Source organism: Miscanthus floridulus, unplaced genomic scaffold (assembly GCF_019320115.1).
Source record: "Miscanthus floridulus cultivar M001 unplaced genomic scaffold, ASM1932011v1 fs_790_1_2, whole genome shotgun sequence".
NCBI classification, from domain to species: domain Eukaryota; kingdom Viridiplantae; phylum Streptophyta; class Magnoliopsida; order Poales; family Poaceae; genus Miscanthus; species Miscanthus floridulus.
In genome coordinates, this window is record NW_027097280.1 from 26,757 (window position 1) to 45,578 (window position 18,822).

General features: G+C 45.7%; 4 protein-coding genes across 5 annotated transcripts; 1 reads left to right on the top strand and 3 right to left on the bottom strand.

Annotated features, from left to right (window-relative positions):
* Window positions 1-5,145: 5,145 nt before the first annotated feature.
* LOC136533146 (acetolactate synthase 1, chloroplastic-like) lies at window positions 5,146-7,603 on the bottom strand. Its single transcript, XM_066525716.1, has one exon. The coding sequence runs from the start codon at window positions 7,536-7,538 to the stop codon at window positions 5,619-5,621; it is 1,920 nt and encodes a 639-aa protein (XP_066381813.1). The 5' UTR covers window positions 7,539-7,603; the 3' UTR covers window positions 5,146-5,618.
* Window positions 7,604-7,746: 143 nt separating this feature from the next.
* Window positions 7,747-10,395, top strand: LOC136533147 (uncharacterized). 2 transcript variants are annotated; one of them, XR_010778406.1, is made up of 4 exons: window positions 7,747-8,179; window positions 8,816-8,867; window positions 9,648-9,761; window positions 9,834-9,856. XR_010778406.1 is itself a non-coding variant. In XM_066525717.1 (3 exons), exons 1-3 carry the CDS (start codon window positions 8,047-8,049, stop codon window positions 9,875-9,877), a joined length of 291 nt encoding a protein of 96 aa, XP_066381814.1. In that variant the 5' UTR covers window positions 7,769-8,046; the 3' UTR covers window positions 9,878-10,395. The 2 variants fall into 2 exon arrangements, 1 of the variants encoding a protein (XP_066381814.1); XM_066525717.1 differs by lacking the exon at window positions 8,816-8,867 and having other exon boundaries at window positions 7,769-8,179; window positions 9,834-10,395.
* Window positions 10,396-10,822: 427 nt separating this feature from the next.
* On the bottom strand, window positions 10,823-14,389 carry LOC136533145 (uncharacterized). The gene is made up of 2 exons (XM_066525715.1): window positions 14,161-14,389; window positions 10,823-13,615 (listed from the first exon to the last, which is right to left on the bottom strand). The coding sequence occupies exon 2, from the start codon at window positions 13,490-13,492 to the stop codon at window positions 11,300-11,302; it is 2,193 nt and encodes a 730-aa protein (XP_066381812.1). The 5' UTR covers window positions 13,493-13,615; window positions 14,161-14,389; the 3' UTR covers window positions 10,823-11,299.
* A 1,454-nt stretch (window positions 14,390-15,843) lies between these two features.
* LOC136533150 (uncharacterized) lies at window positions 15,844-18,570 on the bottom strand. The gene is made up of 3 exons (XM_066525719.1): window positions 18,401-18,570; window positions 16,020-16,140; window positions 15,844-15,921 (listed from the first exon to the last, which is right to left on the bottom strand). The coding sequence occupies exons 1-3, from the start codon at window positions 18,568-18,570 to the stop codon at window positions 15,844-15,846; spliced, it is 369 nt and encodes a 122-aa protein (XP_066381816.1).
* Window positions 18,571-18,822: the final 252 nt, after the last annotated feature.

The following is an 18,822-nucleotide window of genomic DNA, read 5'->3' on the forward strand; positions in this document are numbered from 1 at the left end:
TATTGACCTTGGGCTTTATCCCAAACTGATCCTTCATAATTTCTGCTATCTTATCGGGCCAAAAAGCATCAGCCTCCTGCTGACGAACTGGCTGAATTTCTATAGGAGGTGCCTGTTGATATCCCTCCACATATCTTTGTGGCCCATGATCTCCAGCAATCGGCATATTTGCCGTTACTTGTGGTCCATTAACCTGTTGGAAAGGATTCATCGGCTGAGCTGCCGATGCTTGATTCTGGAAACCAGCTTGCATATGACCTTGTTGAATCCCTGTAACCTGCTGATTTTGCTGAACTGTATGTTGAATAGGTAACTGTCCTGACCAACCATTATTAGAACTCATCGGTACAAAACTTACCGATGGCTAGTGATTTGCTGACATTGTTGGATAATTATAACCAGCTTGAGGCATGAACTGAACCCCAGTTTGACTCATAGCAGGGGCTTTCTGCTGCATCGGCAGTAAGCTTGTTGATGGACTTGAATTGGGTGTTTGAACCAAAGGCATCTGGAAACCTCCTGGAGTTGGTTGCACAGTAGTTGCTGTGGCATATTGAGGCACTTGAGCCATCGGCGAAATAGCCGATGGTATAGGAGCTTTTCCTACTGCATCAAACACTTGAGGTAACCCAGGATTGAAAGCAGATGACTCCGGAGGCATACCATATCCCCACCAATTAGCAGGAATCTGGCTATTCTGAGACACAGGGCCTGACATAGCTGATGCCGATAGATCTGTATTAAGCTGAACTCGTCCTCCTGGTAGTACCGAATCTGATCGTATCAGTGTGGATTGAATATTAGGTAAGCCTGCCGATACTGGAGGAGAAGTAACTTCTGTACCCACAACGGCCGAGGGAGCCGATGGAGTATTAACAGATGCCGGCTCTGGTTGGTGATAGGCAGGCCCAACGTAATGCGATGACGCTTGTCCTTCTTTGAGAGTTCGAACCACAGCATTATGAACAGTATTGGACAGCACATTGGAATGATTAATCAAAGCATGATTTACTGCAGAATTAACCATCTCTTGAAGTTTACCAGGATTGGAGTCAAAGGTAACCTGCCGAGGCAATAGCAAATCTTGCTTCTAGATGACTTGTCCACTCTTGTTCAGGCTAAACGATTTCAGACAAAGCTGCCTGTATTCTTCTACAGCCTTTTCCATAGCATGCCTCTGCTCTTCCTTAAGATCTTCTTCTGATACCGCGATAATGTTCCCTGAATCGATCTCGGGATTGAACATATTGATCGGATTGATTTGTCCCACCAAGCGTGCCAAAAGATGTGTTGATGCAAAAGTGGATCTGCAAACACAAAGGGCTAATACCCGAATCGATATCCAAAGCGTGCCAGTCGATTTGACCTGTTAATCGACAAGGATGAAGATACGAGCACTTTGGTCCTGACAACAGCGATACGCCCGAAAGTCACGGCCAAGAGGTACTCACGCGGAACTCGAGAATCGCCGAAGGTCGTACTGAAGCGATGCAACTCGCCGAATCAATGAGAACTCATAAAAAGGAAAAAATATGCAAATTGACAAAGTCGCCGAAAAGTAAGTAGATGCAAATAGGAGTAAAAATTGGTTTTGATATTGATTGATATTTTTATTACATTGCCCCTCAATCTATATTTATACCCTGATCTAAAGAGACATAATCAAATACGACTAGGACACCAAGTCCATATCTAAGGAAACACGTGACTCTTACATGAATCATACTCTAACAAATATAGAAAAGGAAATCAACTCCTATCTATTTCCCTGTCCGCCTCAATTACGATGGAATTCTCACCGACCTCCTTTCCATCGGCATACTTCCTGTTTCATCGGCAGTAGTTTTCAAGCCTTCCTTCATCGGCATCGACAATAACATCTCCAACCTTATCGGCAACGCCCGAGTCTAAATCAACCTTTCCATCGATCACTACCATTCATCGGCAACCATCTTTACAAGCTGATTTTCATCGACTGTCAGCGTATACAGTAACTTTCCTCCTGCCGATTAGCCCACTCTGATCATTTTGACACGTGCAAAAAACGGTGTCAACACACTCCTTTCACTAGATACTTGGGACCTGTCCCTCCCTCGCCTGTTTGTAACCCATACTATAAACTTTCAGTGCTAGTAACACGAGCAGCGACGACGAACTGGACATAGGGACTTTCTGCCCGAACCAGTATAAACCTCGTGTCCTCTAAGCACACTATCCGAGCCAGACGCGCAATACTAGAAATTTACTCGTCGGTGGTAACTCGAAACACCGACAATATTGCACACACATAGGAAAAACTGGCCTAGCCGGTATTACAAGCCAGGTTTGACGACCGAACTAGCTTAAGGCTTAAGTGGCAAACCTGGCTTAGCCAGGTACCAATAACAGCTTAGTCAGTCTTCACTGAAGACCTACAGTAAAGGTTAGATCCCCCTCCCCTCTTCCATGTCAAACCAGACTTGTGTGTGACTTCAATGAGATCCTTGATAGGCTCACATGGCCCCTGTAATCATAAACACACACACAACCAAGTAGACACAAATGGAAGCACAAGATATGCAATATAAATACAAATGTGAGGCAGACCAAAGAGGAGACATAGTGATATGTTTCGTGAAGTTTAGATCCCCACTTGGATCCTACATCTCCGTTGTGGAAGCCGTGAGTTACCACTCTAGGGTGCACTCTAGACAAGTTGCTCTCAAGCACTTTCCACGTTGTACTAGATGATCTTTTCCCTTTCGGGGGTAACATCATAGCCTGCAACACACCACAAACTTGGGTGCTTGCTGGTGACGCCTAGCCACCAAGAAGGCTTAACCTCGAAGAGTAAAAAATGCACCAACCGAAAACTAGACTTGGTCAAGTGCTCAAGGCTTTGACAACCCTCTCAAAGACACACAAGCTCTCTAGTGTCACTAAGGCTTCTCACACAACAAGGCTCTCAACCCAAACTAAGGATTTTACTCTCTAATCACCTTTCACCCACAAAGGGAGGTTTGGGAGAGAACCACTTGCTCTTGGTCATGTATGCAATGCAAAAAGCTTCAGCAAACCAGCACGAGGGGACAAGAGAAGTTATTTAAAGGTTTCTCTCAAAAACTACCCGTTGGAGGCTGAGTCAAACAAAACCGACTACTATGCCAAAGCTGACTAAGCCGGTTTTCCAACCAAGATAGGCCGGTTTTTCACAGACCTGCCTCCAACTCATGTTGGCTCTAGAAACTCTCTTTCACTCTCTCTAGATTTCTCACCAGGGTTTAACTTGTCATTAGTGCATTGATGCATCCCTCTTGATAGTGTGGCATACCTATACTCAAGAATGAAAGATGGCAACTAAACTTCAACTTGTCTTCCTTGTCATTTGCTTGCCAACACTTAATCATGCAATCTTTGAGGGCTTTCATCACTTGACAGGTTGAGCATGTCTTCCTTGAGTGAGACTTGAACTAACTCATCACATAAGAGTTCAAACATAGATTTAAGTCACTCCATCATATGATTCAACAAAGGTTTCATCCTCCTCACAATATAGGGTACCACGGGCTGGACCAGATGGAGGTGTTACTTGATTGAATTTGGTAGACTGAGTTTTGCTCGAGATCCTTCTTTACTTGTACAACAGAGGACCAGGAAACAGAGCGAGGTCCATTGCTTTTTGTAGTCCAAAAAGAATTATTCGGGAAATATTTTGCTTGAAGGATGGCAGTGAGGAAACTGTTTTTGTTGGTCACTATGTTCTAAGCAGCTTTAGTGGTGAGGCTCTTGTTTAAAGTGTAAAGGTCTCTAATTCCCAAGCCTCCATTTTCTCTGGATCGATAAATGTCCTCCGAAGAGCGGAAGGCAATGGGGGAAGTAGTATTGTCATCTTGGACACGTGGCCACCAAAATCTTCTAATGATGGCAATAATCCTTTCCACAAAACTCTTGGAGAAGAGGACAGTTGACATGTAATATATAATGGATGCAAGAACAAATTTGATGTAGGTGAGTCGCCCAGCATGGTTTAACGTATTTGCTTTGACTGTGATCAGCTTGGCCCTGAATTTGTTGATGATGAACTCATAGGCTTTGGTTCTGTCTCTATGGTTGAAGATCACGGGGGTGTCCCAGGTGCATGGTGTTGGGTAGGAGAAGATAGATTTGATTTGGTCTTTGGTGTTGTTGTCAACTCTCTTGCTAAAAAGAGTGGCTAATTTTTGGAAGTTTGGAATTTAGGCATTTAGCCCGAAGCAGCTGAGAGCTCCTGAAAAATATGGCGAATGGTGGTAGCTTCTGCAACTGAGGCATTACCACAAAGAATCACATCATCTGGAAAAAGCATGGAGTGGATAGGAGGAAGTTTGGACCCAAAGTCCCAAAGAGATACCTGTCCGATTGCTATTTTGCATCTCAGATTGAAGCCTATTGGACAGTTGATTAATTGCAATAACAAAAAGGTGATAAGGGACAGCCTTGGCGGATACCTCGTTGCGCTCGAAAAGTAGGCGTGGCTTCCGTTGACAAGGACCGAGAATGTGGGAGTGGATATACAGGTTCTGATGAGGTTGATGAAATAACCATGATACCTTGACGTAGGAGAGCAGTGGCGATAAAATCCCATTCCAGACGATCAAAAGCTTTTGCCAGATCCAACTTGAGAAGGAAATCATTTTAATTCCAGGTGGTTAAGTTAAAAGAGTGAATGACCTTTTCATTTTTTGTGGCATGTATTTACTTCTATCTGGTTATTTTCTTTTCATAGTGGAATGCTATAGCTCAAGGAATAACGAGTGGATAGAATGCCCCTCGTTGAACCTCAAGAAAGGAAGTCTCGCTGGTATCAGTCTTATATACGTGGAAGTTGAGATGTTTGATCCATATCTTTGGGAAATGGATTGGCAATCAATCAAAACAAACGATAGCTTTACCGTTCAAGCCTCAGCATCCGCTGTCTTCTTCAGCACCGGCACACCAGCGTCGTGGAAAGCGTTAGGCTTCTTTGACCAGCGTTTCGTTTCGCGTGCATTGCGTCCGCACACGAGGAAACTTGAGCCAATTTTATTTATTTATTTTAAAATGGAACTTGAGCCCACTTTGAGTGCGAAGGATTGAACGACTTGTAATGGCAAATAACACATTGAGCCGATTTGAGTGCACATGAAGGAACATACTTATAAGAACAAATTGGATATAAGTAGCCCTTTCATGCACAAATGTGCATCCTTCCATACATCATATGTTGAGTTGGAATTAACAATAATAATAAATAAACAAGGAAAAAAGAGCTAAAACAAAAGCAAGGACCAGTTGGACAACTAAATTTGGCAACAGAAGCCAATTCAGAACCACTGCATAGCAATGCTTATTACCTTATTTATCTGTAGCAAAAGGCACTTACATGACCTCTTATGACAGATATGCCAGCACAAAAACAACAGACTACACAACTACAAGGTAGGAAACTACTTAAAAGATTACCATAACAGAGTACATCAAACAAGCACACTATAGATAGCTGACGGCTTACAAAAAGATAGAACACAGGAGACCATCACATAGATAACACCTATCACCCTTGTACTAGCTCATATGCATGTCAAAGAAAGACAGGGAGGCGGTGCTTGCTGAAATTTAGATCAATACACAGTCCTGCCATCACCATCCAGGATCATATCCTTGAAAGCACCACCACTAGGGATCATAGGCAACACATGCTCCTGGTGCGGGACGATTATATCCAAGAGGTACGGCCCTGGAGTCTCGAGCATCTTCTTGATTGCTGCATGGACTTCGCTCTTCTTTGTCACACGGACTGCTGGAATGTTGAACCCTTTGGCAATTGTCACGAAATCTGGATATATCTCACTTTCATTCTCTGGGTTTCCCAAGTATGTGTGTGCTCTGTTGGCCTTATAGAACCTGTCCTCCCACTGCACCACCATCCCAAGGTGCTGGTTGTTTAGCACAAAGACCTTCACTGGGAGGTTCTCAATTCGGATCATAGCTAGCTCCTGAATGTTCATGAGGAAGCTACCATCTCCGTCGATGTCAACAACAGTGACACATGGGTTGGCCACAGCAGCGCCAGCAGCAGCCGGCAAACCAAATCCCATAGCCCCAAGACCAGCCGAAGACAACCACTGCCTTGGCCGCTTGTAAGTGTAGTACTGTGCCGCCCACATCTGGTGCTGCCCAACACCTGTGGCAATGATGGCCTCCCCTTTTGTCAGCTCATCAAGAACCTGGATAGCATATTGTGGCTGGATCTCCTCATCAAAAGTTTTATACCCAAGGGGGAATTCTCTCTTCTGCTGATCCAACTCATCGTGCCATGAACCAAAGTCAAAGCTCTTCTTTGATGTGCTTCCTTCCAGAAGAGCATTCATGCCCTGCAAAGCAAGCTTAACATCTGCACAGATGGACACATGTGGCTGTTTGTTCTTGCCAATCTCAGCCGGATCAATATCAATGTGCACAATCTTAGCCCTGCTTGCAAAAGCCTCAATCTTTCCTGTCACACGATCATCAAACCGCACACCAAATGCAAGCAACAGATCAGCCTTATCCACTGCATAATTTGCATACACTGTGCCATGCATACCAAGCATGCGCAGAGACAGTGGGTCGTCGCCGGGGAAGTTGCCAAGGCCCATAAGAGTAGTTGTGACTGGGATTCCAGTCATCTCCACAAAGCGGCGCAACTCCTCACCAGATGCTGCGCAGCCACCGCCAACATAAAGAACAGGGCGCCGCGATTCACCAACAAGACGCAGCACCTGCTCAAGCAATTCAGTCGCAGGAGGCTTGGGAAGGCGCGCAATGTACCCAGGCAGACTCATGGGCGTGTCCCAGACCGGCACCGCCATCTGCTGCTGGATGTCCTTGGGGATGTCGACAAGCACCGGTCCCGGGCGACCAGAGGAGGCGAGGAAGAAGGCCTCCTGCACGACGCGGGGGATGTCGTCGACGTCGAGGACCAGGTAGTTGTGCTTGGTGATGGAGCGGGTGACCTCGACGATGGGCGTCTCCTGGAAGGCGTCGGTGCCAATCATGCGCCGCGGCACCTGTCCCGTGATGGCGACCATGGGGACGGAGTCGAGCAGCGCGTCGGCGAGCGCGGAGACTAGGTTGGTGGCGCCGGGGCCGGAGGTGGCGACGCAGACGCCGACGCGGCCCGAGGAGCGCGCGAAGCCAGAGGCGGCGAAGGCCTCCCCTTGCTCGTGGCGGAAGAGGTGGTTGGCGATGACGGGGGAGCGGGTGAGTGCCTGGTGGATCTCCATGGACGCGCCGCCGGGGTAGGCGAAGACGTCGCGGACACCGCAGCGCTCGAGGGCCTCGACGAGGATGTCGGCGCCCTTGCGGGGCTCGGTGGGGCCCCACGGCCGGAGCGGGGTGGCCGGGGGAGCCGTCAGCGTGGCGGGTGACGCCGCGGAGCACCTGATGGTCGCGGCGAGGGCGCGCCGGGAGGCCAGGAGGTTCGCCCGGCGCCTCGCCTTGGGTGCAGCGGTAGTGGCGCCGGTGAGCGCGGCGGCGGCGGCGGCGGCGGCGGTGGCCATGGTTGCGGCGGCTGTCTCGGAGGCGGCGCGAGGGTTTGGGGGCGGGTGGGTGGCACGGAGGGGGATGTGCGTGGAGGCCTCCCTGCTTTTGTTCAGAGATGTGTGGCTCAGATGGGAATGGGACTCGCAAGACGACGGCGCCACGTCCCTCGCCCGAAAACGTACACGCTACTCGCTTGTCGGTGTGGGACCGACGTGTCGGCGTTTATTTATTACAAACGTGGTTTCCACTGCGCGCTGGTACACGACAGAGTGCGTAAAGGAGATTTTGGAAAAAGAAGATAGGATATTCGCGAAAAAAGAAGAAGAAAGGATATTTTGGACACGACTGTGGACGACGGGTTGTTGTCATCTACAGACGGTACTGACACATGGGACCCAGAGTAAACGGCACTGACACCGACCAGGAATCAGGCGGCTCCGGCCGGAGTCCAAACGGGTCGCACCCACCTGGCCCACCCGCAATCCGCAACACAGGGACACCGCCACACCGGGCACAGCGCGCAAGATGAGCAGCGGCGGCGGCGGCGACAGGCCCGGCTCGGGCGCCGGCGGGACGATGAAGACGCCGTCGGACTTCCTCAAGTCCATCAGGGGCCGCCCCGTCGTTGTCAAGCTCAACTCCGGCGTCGACTACCGAGGTCACCTCAGCCCTCCGCTCTGTTTCTCACCTTTCGCCCTTCGCCCACATCTAACAATGTTCCAAACCCTCCTGGAGGTACAGTCATGCTTGTTCAACTATTTTTATTCTTAATTCCAGGAGAAACATGTACCCTGTCTTTATTGTGTTTAGCTGGGGATATTATTAGGTGGTAACTTGTAAAGATAACTTGTGCTTGGTGGAGCAATGTGGCAAATTTTGTTTATGCAGAGGTAATAACTTGTAAAGATAACTTGTAAAGATATTAGGTGACAACTTGTAAAGATAACTTGTACCCTGTCTTTATTGTGTTTATGCAGAACAATGGGGCAAATTTTGTTTATTGTTCCTTATAAAGATAACTTGTGTTTGATGGAGCGTGACAACCGCGATAGAATATGATATTGTGATTCCCATGAGAATTTTGGTCTTGCTTAAGCGATTTCAACGTGGCTAATCAGATTCATACATTAAATTAAACCCTAGGCATCACCTGTAGATTTGGCTTTTGAACAAATCCCCTGTAGAGTTTTAAGCCTGGTGTTTTGGTTATGCATACGACTCTGTCCTGCCCTGTGCTGTTAGCATCATGGATTACTTTACCAGTTCTAAGTCATGGATTGTGTTATGACTTCAGAGATAATTGTGTGGTGCTCTAACAAGGATTATGATTCAGGGACAGTGGAGAGGTGAGATATTCCTGTGAAAGTTGTGATTTTGGATAGTCAGATAGGTGTGGTTTTCTGTACGATTATTGGCATGTTTTTCATTGTAGTATTGAATGCCCTGTAATAGATATGAAGGGTGTGTTTGGTTTGTGGCTTGGACGAGCCATGCCAAAATTGTGTATGCAGTCCCTACGGGCTATATTTTCTAGCCTTTCTTCGAAGCATAAGCACTTCGAAATTTCACTTTCATTCTGATCTGATTCCTGCCCTTAAACAAAAATGTGGATGCTATGATGATATGGTTGGGGTTTCTCTGAATATGTTGGTACATGTCCGTATGCAGTTGCTAGTTGTTAGTCCTGTTATTAATTGCATTAGTTTCCTTGCTAAGTGCTACTACATGTTTGTATACCCTTGTGAATATTTGACCTACGTCGAGTTTCTTATAATCTTCAATAAAAAACAACCTAGGATGTATGTCACTTGTATGAAGAAGAATTTCCTTATTCCTTTTAAAATAAAGTACACCGGGTGTCTACAGAATTTGTGACTCCATGTTCCTAGTGTATCCATTATGTCAAATTGTGTTGAATTCGCTAGAAGATCCATTTCCAATTTCTCCACTTTAATACTCATGGTGGCCAATAATCAGTGCTCATATTTATGGATTAGGCCCGCTTACATGCTGAAGAATACTTTTCTCTCTGTTTCTATTTCTATTGTATGAATAACTGAAAAACGAATTTGCTAAACCCATTGCTTGGTCAATCACACTTGTGAAGTTTCCCTGATCCAAATCAGGTATTCTGGCTTGTCTTTATGGATACATGAACATTGCGATGGAGCAAACTGAAGAATACATCAATGGTCAGCTAAAGAATAAATACGGTGATGCCTTCATAAGAGGAAATAATGGTACGTACAATACGATAAGGATATTCTGAGATCTATATCGCTCAAATTCTGAGAGCAGTCTTCTGAATGCAGTTCTGTACATCAGTACATCCAAGCGTACCTTTACAGACAGCTAGTGCGATGGTGAAACAGTTGGCATCTTCAGTGCCAGTCTTGCAACTTGATCGTTTATGAGAGACTTAAATATATTGTACTTTTTCCCTTTTTTGTTCTCATTATTATTATTTTCATCCGGCGAAAGTGTTGCAAAAAGAAAAAGGGGAACAGAGATGAGTTGCATCGTCATCGACAGCCATGTTCGATGTTAGCTGAATAGCAGTGAACAACGCCATCCACATATTGTGCTCTCAAGATATCTGGTGATAATTGGGCCTTTAGCGATACTGATAAGGTGCCATTGTCGTCTACCACTGAAATGTCTGTATCTCAATTATTTTGTGATTCAATACGAGATTGTCAATCTGTGGCTAACTGACTAGACATCATTATCATTGTTGGATCCTCGATGTTGGCCTGAAGCATCAACCCATTGTTGTATGCAGCTGCTGATTCTACTTTGAGTGCAGCATTTAGCTTACCCATTTTTTCGGGGTCACACTGCAGTTTGTTGGATTCATTGGACAAATTTTGGTCACTGGACTGACAACACCGCCTTCAAATGGCATGGAATGTATCATACACTGATCACCAAGATGCATTTCATGTTGGAGTTGGAATCAGGACAGTTATGCTTATTTGGCCTAGAATGATGAAATTACTGTTCTGCAAATACACATTATGCCAAACTAAATTCGCCGTGTTACGAAGGCAAACCATACATCCATAAGTTCGGTATTAATACAGTCAATTCACACATTCTTCTAGAATGGTATTAATACGGTCAATTCACATATTCTTCTAGAATGGTATACCGTATATAGTCTACAGGAACCATATTTCTACCACAATGATAGTCTGTCTTCCACACTGTAAATATGTGAAACCGATTAACCTCTGAACATTTACAGACCATTTGTAAGACTCGTCTGTACATAAATCTTTGAACAAGAGTAGAAGAGTAATTGGCACCACAGAAAAGACATAATATTTAATCAAAATTACTTAATTCGATAGATAATATTAGGATTATGCTATGCATTAATGAAAATACAACATGATAAGTAAATGAGTGCGGGTACAGAGTAAAGCCAGGCAGCAGTCTCTAACTACGCTCTTACTTGACATAACCTTACAGACGAGTATCACTTAGTGGCACCTACCTCCCAACAAGTCATGAGGCCTGCCATTTTGAGAACTGGCCTCAGCACGATATGCAGCCTCTCGATAATCGTTTGCTCTATACGATATCGATATTACATAAAATTAAATGTTAGAAATGCCTAATAAAGTCCTCATTGTCATCCAGAAGTTCAATGATAGATTAAGGCAAGTGAGCCATATGATGCTGACCAGTGAGTGAACAACATAATGAGACTTCAGCCATGCTAGCTCGCAGTTGCAAGTCTGTAGGACAGACAAGTTGAGTTCTACTCGGAGCTTCACTGTGTGGTATCTTCCTTAACATCTGTAATAATCTTAAGCAGGTCAACTGGAGTTGCAGCGGGATCCAACTCATGGCAACCTTTTGGAGCATTATTTCTTTCTTCACCAGTGAGCAGGCGAGAAGGAACCCGATGAGAGAAGCGGAAAAGCTCTTCCTTCGGTATTCTTCTGACCACATCGGGGCCCGTGAGCCTGTGGAAAACTGCTTTGAAACCAGCTACCTTCAGCAATGGGACAACACTCAGACCTTGCTCTTCAGTGAAATCATCGATCACTTCTACTATCTCATACTTATATATCACATCATCTGGTGTAAGTTCATTCCAATCAGGAGACCAGTTCCGGTACACAGCCCATGTATCACCTTTTTGGGGAATAATCCTGATAATTCCCCGAGGACCTTTACTCCAGCAAACTCTGTGGGAAAAGATGTTGACTGTTTCAGTAATCTGGTATCTTCCAATCCTAAAATCACCACATGTCTTCGTAAAACCTGAGGCGATCCAGTTTATTGGTGCCAGTTCATTGTTGGACTTAGAATTGAGGAAGCTCATTCGTATCCTGAAAGGTTTCATTGAAATAACTTTCTGTACCATTGCATATAGGCGAGGCATGCCATCTTCACTATCATATGTAGCCCAGATCTGATCATTGCCAAAGGCTCTTTCTGTTCGATCTTTATCAAAGTCATGGAAATCTGGGTCAGGGACATCAATGGACATAGGTAGACGCATCTGTTCTGGATTCAATACATCAGTCACAGGGATCTCGATATCTGCATCTATTGAACTGTATTTCTTGCATTTATTGATTGGATTGTCAGAGAGGATGCCATTAACCTTTATATTGTTTTCAACATGCTTCTCTCTTCTTTCTGATTTCCCTTTCTTGGCAAACTGGCTAGATGTCGAAATATTCCAGCCTTGTAATTTTTCACGAACTTCTGCTTTGGCTTTCTCAAGAAGAATACCACGGGTGTCAAGTTGGAAGATCTCCCTCAAGACATTAGTTTTTCTTGCACTTACTGCAGATCTAAACTTTTCCCCTGATGTACCATTAACTCTTCCTCCATCGGCAATCACAGTCATACCTGCAGTTGCAGCCAGAGTCTCCCCATTGCAGTCCACAGATGCATAGCCATTACTGAAACTCCGCCTCCTTTTTGAATGCCGTCCACGCCCTGATGGATACTCATTGTCATTGCCACTTGAAAAATAATTGTATATGTAGTTCTCTTCATGTTTTCTCTTTGATTTCTCTAAGGCCTGTGTACTGTAACCATTTGTAGCAGCAGCGCCTGTTGTCTTGGGGTACTGAGTGAACTGGAAACTTTGGTTATTGTACAACTCATAAGTGTTCTCTTGCTGGTATGCTCCATGTCCAGTGCCTGGAACACTTGATGTTCTGCTCGCTGATTGATATGAATGGTCAACAACAGTATTTTGGTTCTGCTGCTCTTGTGGCTTGGTTGTCCAGGTGAATGAAGAACTGGTTCCATTGCAGGGAAACCCAGTTTCTACAGCCATGAATGCATGGTGACAGTTTGGGCACAGAAGGTTGTGGTTCAGATAAATTCTCAAGTACTCATACTGCATCCTGCAGCGGTTGCATGATGTCCAGAATGTGTTAGCCCCTGCAGGACGAGTAGTAGCCTCGACAGCTGCTGAGGCAGAGGCAGCGGCAGCGGCAGCAGCATTTTTTCGTGCTCGCTTACTGACCTTTGTATCACAAGCATACAAACCATTGGACACATTCGCCGCACAATGACCTCTCCTCTTCTGATCATAAAGCATCTTCCTGCTCTTGTCAGACAATACACTCCATGCCTCCGAGATAAGTCTGAAGGCAACCTCTGCACCAACCGACTTGTTCTTGTCTGGGTGCAACTGGAGAGCTAGCTTTCTGTACTGTTTCTTCACCTCCTCTTCATCAGCCATGGCACTGAGAGACAGTATCTTGTACCAGTCACTCTCCCCATCAATCTTCGACTCAGATGCAAGGTGAACATCAAGTGTTGAGATCATCTGAGATATGCCCTCAAGTGATGGGCACAAGCTATGAGCCTTGAGCGCTGACCTCCGGGCACTCTTGATGTTACGTGCATGGAACTTGCGCTCTGCTGCATGCTTTGCTTTGAGGGCTGCCTCCACCATCACATCCTGGGTACTTGGGTCTGCACCCATCTTCATCTTCAGCACAGAACTCGGTTGGCCTCGACTCCTGAGCTTGAACAGAAGAGCCCAAGACCGACCACCGAGCAAGAACTTACTACACTCGCATCAATCCCAAAGCTAGATTTTCAGCACCACAACCTGCACAAAACGTGACAGTGTGAGGAATATCCGAGAACAGACGGAAGAAACGAAGCACCAGTTACTAAAATTTGCACCGAAATGGGGACTTGCAGTACAGCTGCACACGAGGAGCAGAAAACCTAGAACCCCAAACTTTAGCAGGCCAGGCCGCGAAAGGAGCAGAGCAGCTGAATCCGAAATCAACACTAGACAGCAGATACCCCCACCCCACCAATCCAGCTCCAATCGAACCTACCGTGTGCAGTTGGCGACGGGACCGGGCGATCCCAAACTTTTAGAGGCGTTTGGATGGGAGTGGGGATGGGGCGATCCGCTAGAGGAATATTGAGAGCTACGGCGGCGCGGGCCAGCGAGGTGGAGGAAGAGGAGCTCCGTCGGTGCGGGGCGAGATCTGGCGGCGGCCGGCGAGCGCGGCGCAGGTTGATCCCAGAGGCGGCGACCCCAAACCCTAGCGCCTCGATCTGCCGCCCCACGCCGCCATGAGCCGCGAACCGTAGCTCGATCGGAAGCTAAGAAGGAGGGGAATCGATGTCTGAAAGTACCTGAGTGGATCCGTTGGAGGAGCGGAGCGAATTGACGGAGATTCGAAGCCACGAACACCTTCGAAATTGTATTTTTCCCCCAAATTTATTCAGGGGCTTAAAATACAGATCTTTTTCTTTTTCTCTCTTTTTGCTCAAATTCTCTGTCAACCTCGCCAAAAAAAAAATTGAGTGCCGGGGGTACTTGTAGGAAAAAAGTAGGTGACTTGCAGCAAGGTAGAGTAAAAAAAATCCGAGTCCGTTTTGAACTTTGCCCTCATTTGATGCCAAATACTAATTTTTAAGGGTGCCCCAAACTTAACCACGGTTCAGAGTAGCACAGGTACTACGCTGTCATTTCGCCACCTGGACTAAAGTGCACTATTATACTATAATTAAAGCAATTTCAGATAACGGACCGTGCATATATATATATATACTCTTTCGTAAAAATAAAAAAAAACGTAATTCTAACTCTAAATCTGAACACACGTCGTGTCTAGTTCCAATAGTTACGTTTTTTTTCTGAACGGAAGGAGTATAACTTAATTCTAGATTTTTTTTAAAAAAAGACTTAATTATTGGCAGGAGGTGTGACGTTAACAGAGAGTACCTGCATGTGAAAGGAAAGTGGGGCTCATAAATATCCCCAGAGGGTGGGACCCACGGCGTATATGAATCATAAATATACTACTACTTGTATACCGGTGTACGTATACGCCACTTTATTCGGTCCATTTTCAGTGAAGCGATGCCAGCCTGAGCGGGTAACCCACCGTCGCAGTTAGCTTAACCAGGCGGCAGGAAGGGCATTCTGGCCATTTCAGGTAGAGGGTTAAAATCACGTCAGGGCAAGCCACCGAACAGGAAAAGTCCCTCTGAGATATACTAGTACTACAGTACGCCTGTGTGGTTGCGTAGGTGTACGCGTGCCAGAAAACCCTTTTGCCACCTGTGGGTCCCACGCCCCTGTGTTTTCTCATCAATAAAAGTTAAGTACCTTCCTCCCCCTACAGGAGCAGCATCATCATTGACGTTTCTGGTACTGTCATGTAGTAAAAGAGACTGATGCATGCTACACTGGGTGATAGTAGTGGTAATCACTCTGCATTTGCCATGGTTAATCCATCTGCAGTATAACCCTGACAGACGGTGCCATTACATACAGGATGGTGCTGCTACCTGCTCTGCTAATGAGTGAACATACTTGTGTGTTCAAGAGCTACCGGATAGAAGAAGACCACTTTAATTAAGCTGTATAAGCTGTACCTGCAAACGTGTAAAAAAGAGAGAGGAGCTGTGCCTGCAAACTTGGCACTGGGCCTACATTGGCATCTGTTCTTGTTTGAGCAGGAGCTGGTAGCCGGATGTTCGGAGCAACAGGATACCCCTGAGCCTGAAGATACCACTGGTCCACTAGATCCTTGCAGCAGCAGCCTGCAAGTGAATCTTGGAAGCCAGTGTGGGAGTTGCAGAAGGTGCCGAACGCAATGTCGGATGGCAGGTGTTTACAAGCACAAGCTTCAGGTAATCAGGTCTGTCTTCGTTTGTTCCTTCAGCGTTTGCACTGATCAGAAGTTGCAATCTTGAAGGTTGTTTGCTTGTTGCCCGGAAACAAACAGCCCAGAGTTGCAAAATGCCGCAGATGACTGAACATCTTGCGTTTTCCAGTTGCCGGAGGAGTGCAAGCGCCAACCGGGATCTTCAGAGCCGAGACCACTGGAAGACTGAAACAGGAGAAACATCGTTGGCGGCTGAAGCTGCTGCGGGTGCAGTGGGTAGCTGAGACATCAATTCAGATGCAGGATTTACATGTGCTTTTAGCGACGGCAGCGCCAGCAGCTGATCGACAGTGTTCAAGCAAAATAGATTTTGGTTACCTTGTTCTGTGGTTTAGATGTTAGCTGCTGCAGGCTGGAGCTGCGGCCGGGCTGGACTGGCCAGCTGGGTACTGAATATCCGAATATAGAGTATCTTCCTCTTAAATCAACGAACTGGAAACTGGGTATAAAAGAGACAGACATTGTTCAATGAATCAGAGCTATGGTTGAAAAGGTGATCAGAGGCGCAAAAGCGTCTGGGAGAAGCAGCACCTTTTTCATGGGCGTGCCCTGTTCGCTTGAACTTATTAGCCGGCTTTTCAGCTAGAATTTTCTCCCACAATAAAATAGCTTCAGTCGGCTTATATAACATACTTGATCAACAATCCTAAAGTACAACAAATTCCAAAAGATCTATATGCTACGCATATCAAGCTAGTTCAGTTTGTTGATATATAACAAGGTTGCTACTTCTAACAGCCCTCCCTCAATCACAGCGGAGTTTGAAGTTCAACTGCGGTACAGGTAGAGCTTTAGTGACTCCATCTGCAATTTGGGGTCTGTTTGGTTCATGCCGTAATTTGCTACACCTGACCTTCGACAAACTGTGGCTACCACAGAAAGTGTGGCAAGCAAAATTGAAGCCACACTTGTGGCAAAGTTCGGCAAATAAATGAGTCTATGACATATGTATCAGGGTGCTAAAAAAGTGTGGCATACCATAGCTGTGGCAGTGAACCACACAGCTGCCAAAAAAACTGTGGCATGACGAACCTGTGATTAGCAAGTTATGGTCACCAACCAAACATGCCTTTAATCTCCAAAAGGGGACAAAATGATGGTCAACTTCTGTATGTTTTGTGTGAGCATGGAACACTGGATGTGTTGAAAGATATTTAGCCCCAATATTGTCATCATACCATAATTTTGCAGCATGTGGTCCTTGTACACCAATCTTCTGCAACAAGATTTATATCAACATTATTTCTGCAGTGGCATTAACGACAGCCTTATATTCTGCCACAGAACTCGACGTGGACACCTTAGCCCATTTCGGTGGACTCCATCAGACAAGATTAGAACCAAGAAATATGGTTTGCGACAGCCTTATGTTCTGCCACAGTACTTGACCTGGACACCGTAGCCTGTTTCGCTGGACTCCATGAGACAAGATTAGAACCAAGAAATATGAAAAAAAAAACATATGTAGACCTTCTGTCATCTAGGCATCAAGCCCAATTTGCATATGAGAATGCACTAATCAAAAGAGACTTTGACTTACCAATTTTTAGTTCAATCTTGGGACATTGTTTTTTTTTCTGTTTTAAGTACCTCAAAATTCTCTTCACAACAGCCCAATGGTAGTAGGAGCATGTAAATATTGACAGACCTTGCTTACAAGGAAAAGCTATGTAGACGAAGTAAGTGTTAGGTATCGAAGTGCACCAACTATGCTTATTGAGTAGCATCATTAGATCCCAAGGGTACCTCCTCAAAGGTAGATATTTTCACTAGTTGACAAAGAAGTGATAACAGGTTTACAACTACATATGGCAAACCATATTGACGGTCATTGAGTATCAAAATTCGACCATCAACTATCTCGAGAATAAAGAAGAAGTTGCATTTATTACACACATATTTAGTTTCAAATAACTTATTCTCACTCAGTACTCAGAGTTTATTTGTATACATGAGCTTTTACATGAAAACACAAAGAATACTTGTGCAAATGGCGAGAGAACACAACTCTGATCAACTGGCGATCGCCCAGAGGCCCGCATGAGGACCAAAAGGCTAAAACCAAGTTTCAAAAAAAAGAGAGGCTAAAACCACTTCTATCTGGCTCAACTCAGGGTGGCGCAGCAAGATCCACGAGCTAGGCCCACAAGAAAACTAAGGCCACGTTTAGTTCGGCCGCCAAACGCACGGTAGTTATAGTGTCGTTTTGTTTTTATTTGGTAATAATTGTCCAATCATTGACTAATTAGGCTCAAAATGTTCGTCTCGCAAAGTACAACTAAACTGTGCAATTAGTTTTTGATTTCGTCAATATTTAGTACTCTATGCATGTACCGCAAGTTTGATGTGACGGAGAATCTTCTTTTTGCATAGTGTCAAAGTTAAAAATTTGGTGGAACTAAACAGGCCCTAACACAACAAAGTTGGGGCTCAGAGGATCTAGGCTTAACAAGATAACAATATTCTTGCGGCAGCAAAATAACACTAGCATCATAACTGCCCAAACAGAATAATGCTAGATGGACACCACTGGGAATATGCCATGCTAACACATAGTATAAAAAAAATAGTTCAGTCTATTATACTAACGTGAACACCACACTAGTAATATGCTATACAAGTACATAGTGTAGAAAACTAGCTAGTTCAGCCTTGGTGCTGCCCACCCAACTTGGAGAGTAAGGTTTTCATAAACCCACCCATTGACTCTTTCGATGGCAGACTCAGCTTCACGTCTATGAGCAAATTTGACATAGGCAACTCCCCTGCTTGATCCATTCTCATCCACGGGAATGTAGACATGGGTCACAAAGCCAAATATATGGAACAAATCAACAAGATGATCCGGCCCTGGCGCCCTGACGGCCATATCCGGCCCCCTGGGGCAGGGGGCGGCGCCCGTGGTGGGGCATGCGCCTGACGGTGGCTGGCGGAGGTCGGCAGCGTCGATGGCGGGTGCTTGAGCCGGCGACGACAGCTGGCGATGGCTTCGGCGTGCGGCAGGGTGACGCGCGTGGTAGGGTAAATCCAGCTCTGTATGTTACCCGGACGGAGGGGGAGGCAGCAGACGCAGCTGCGCGGCTGCTGTGAGCAGCCGACGCATCAATGCCCCACTAGAGGG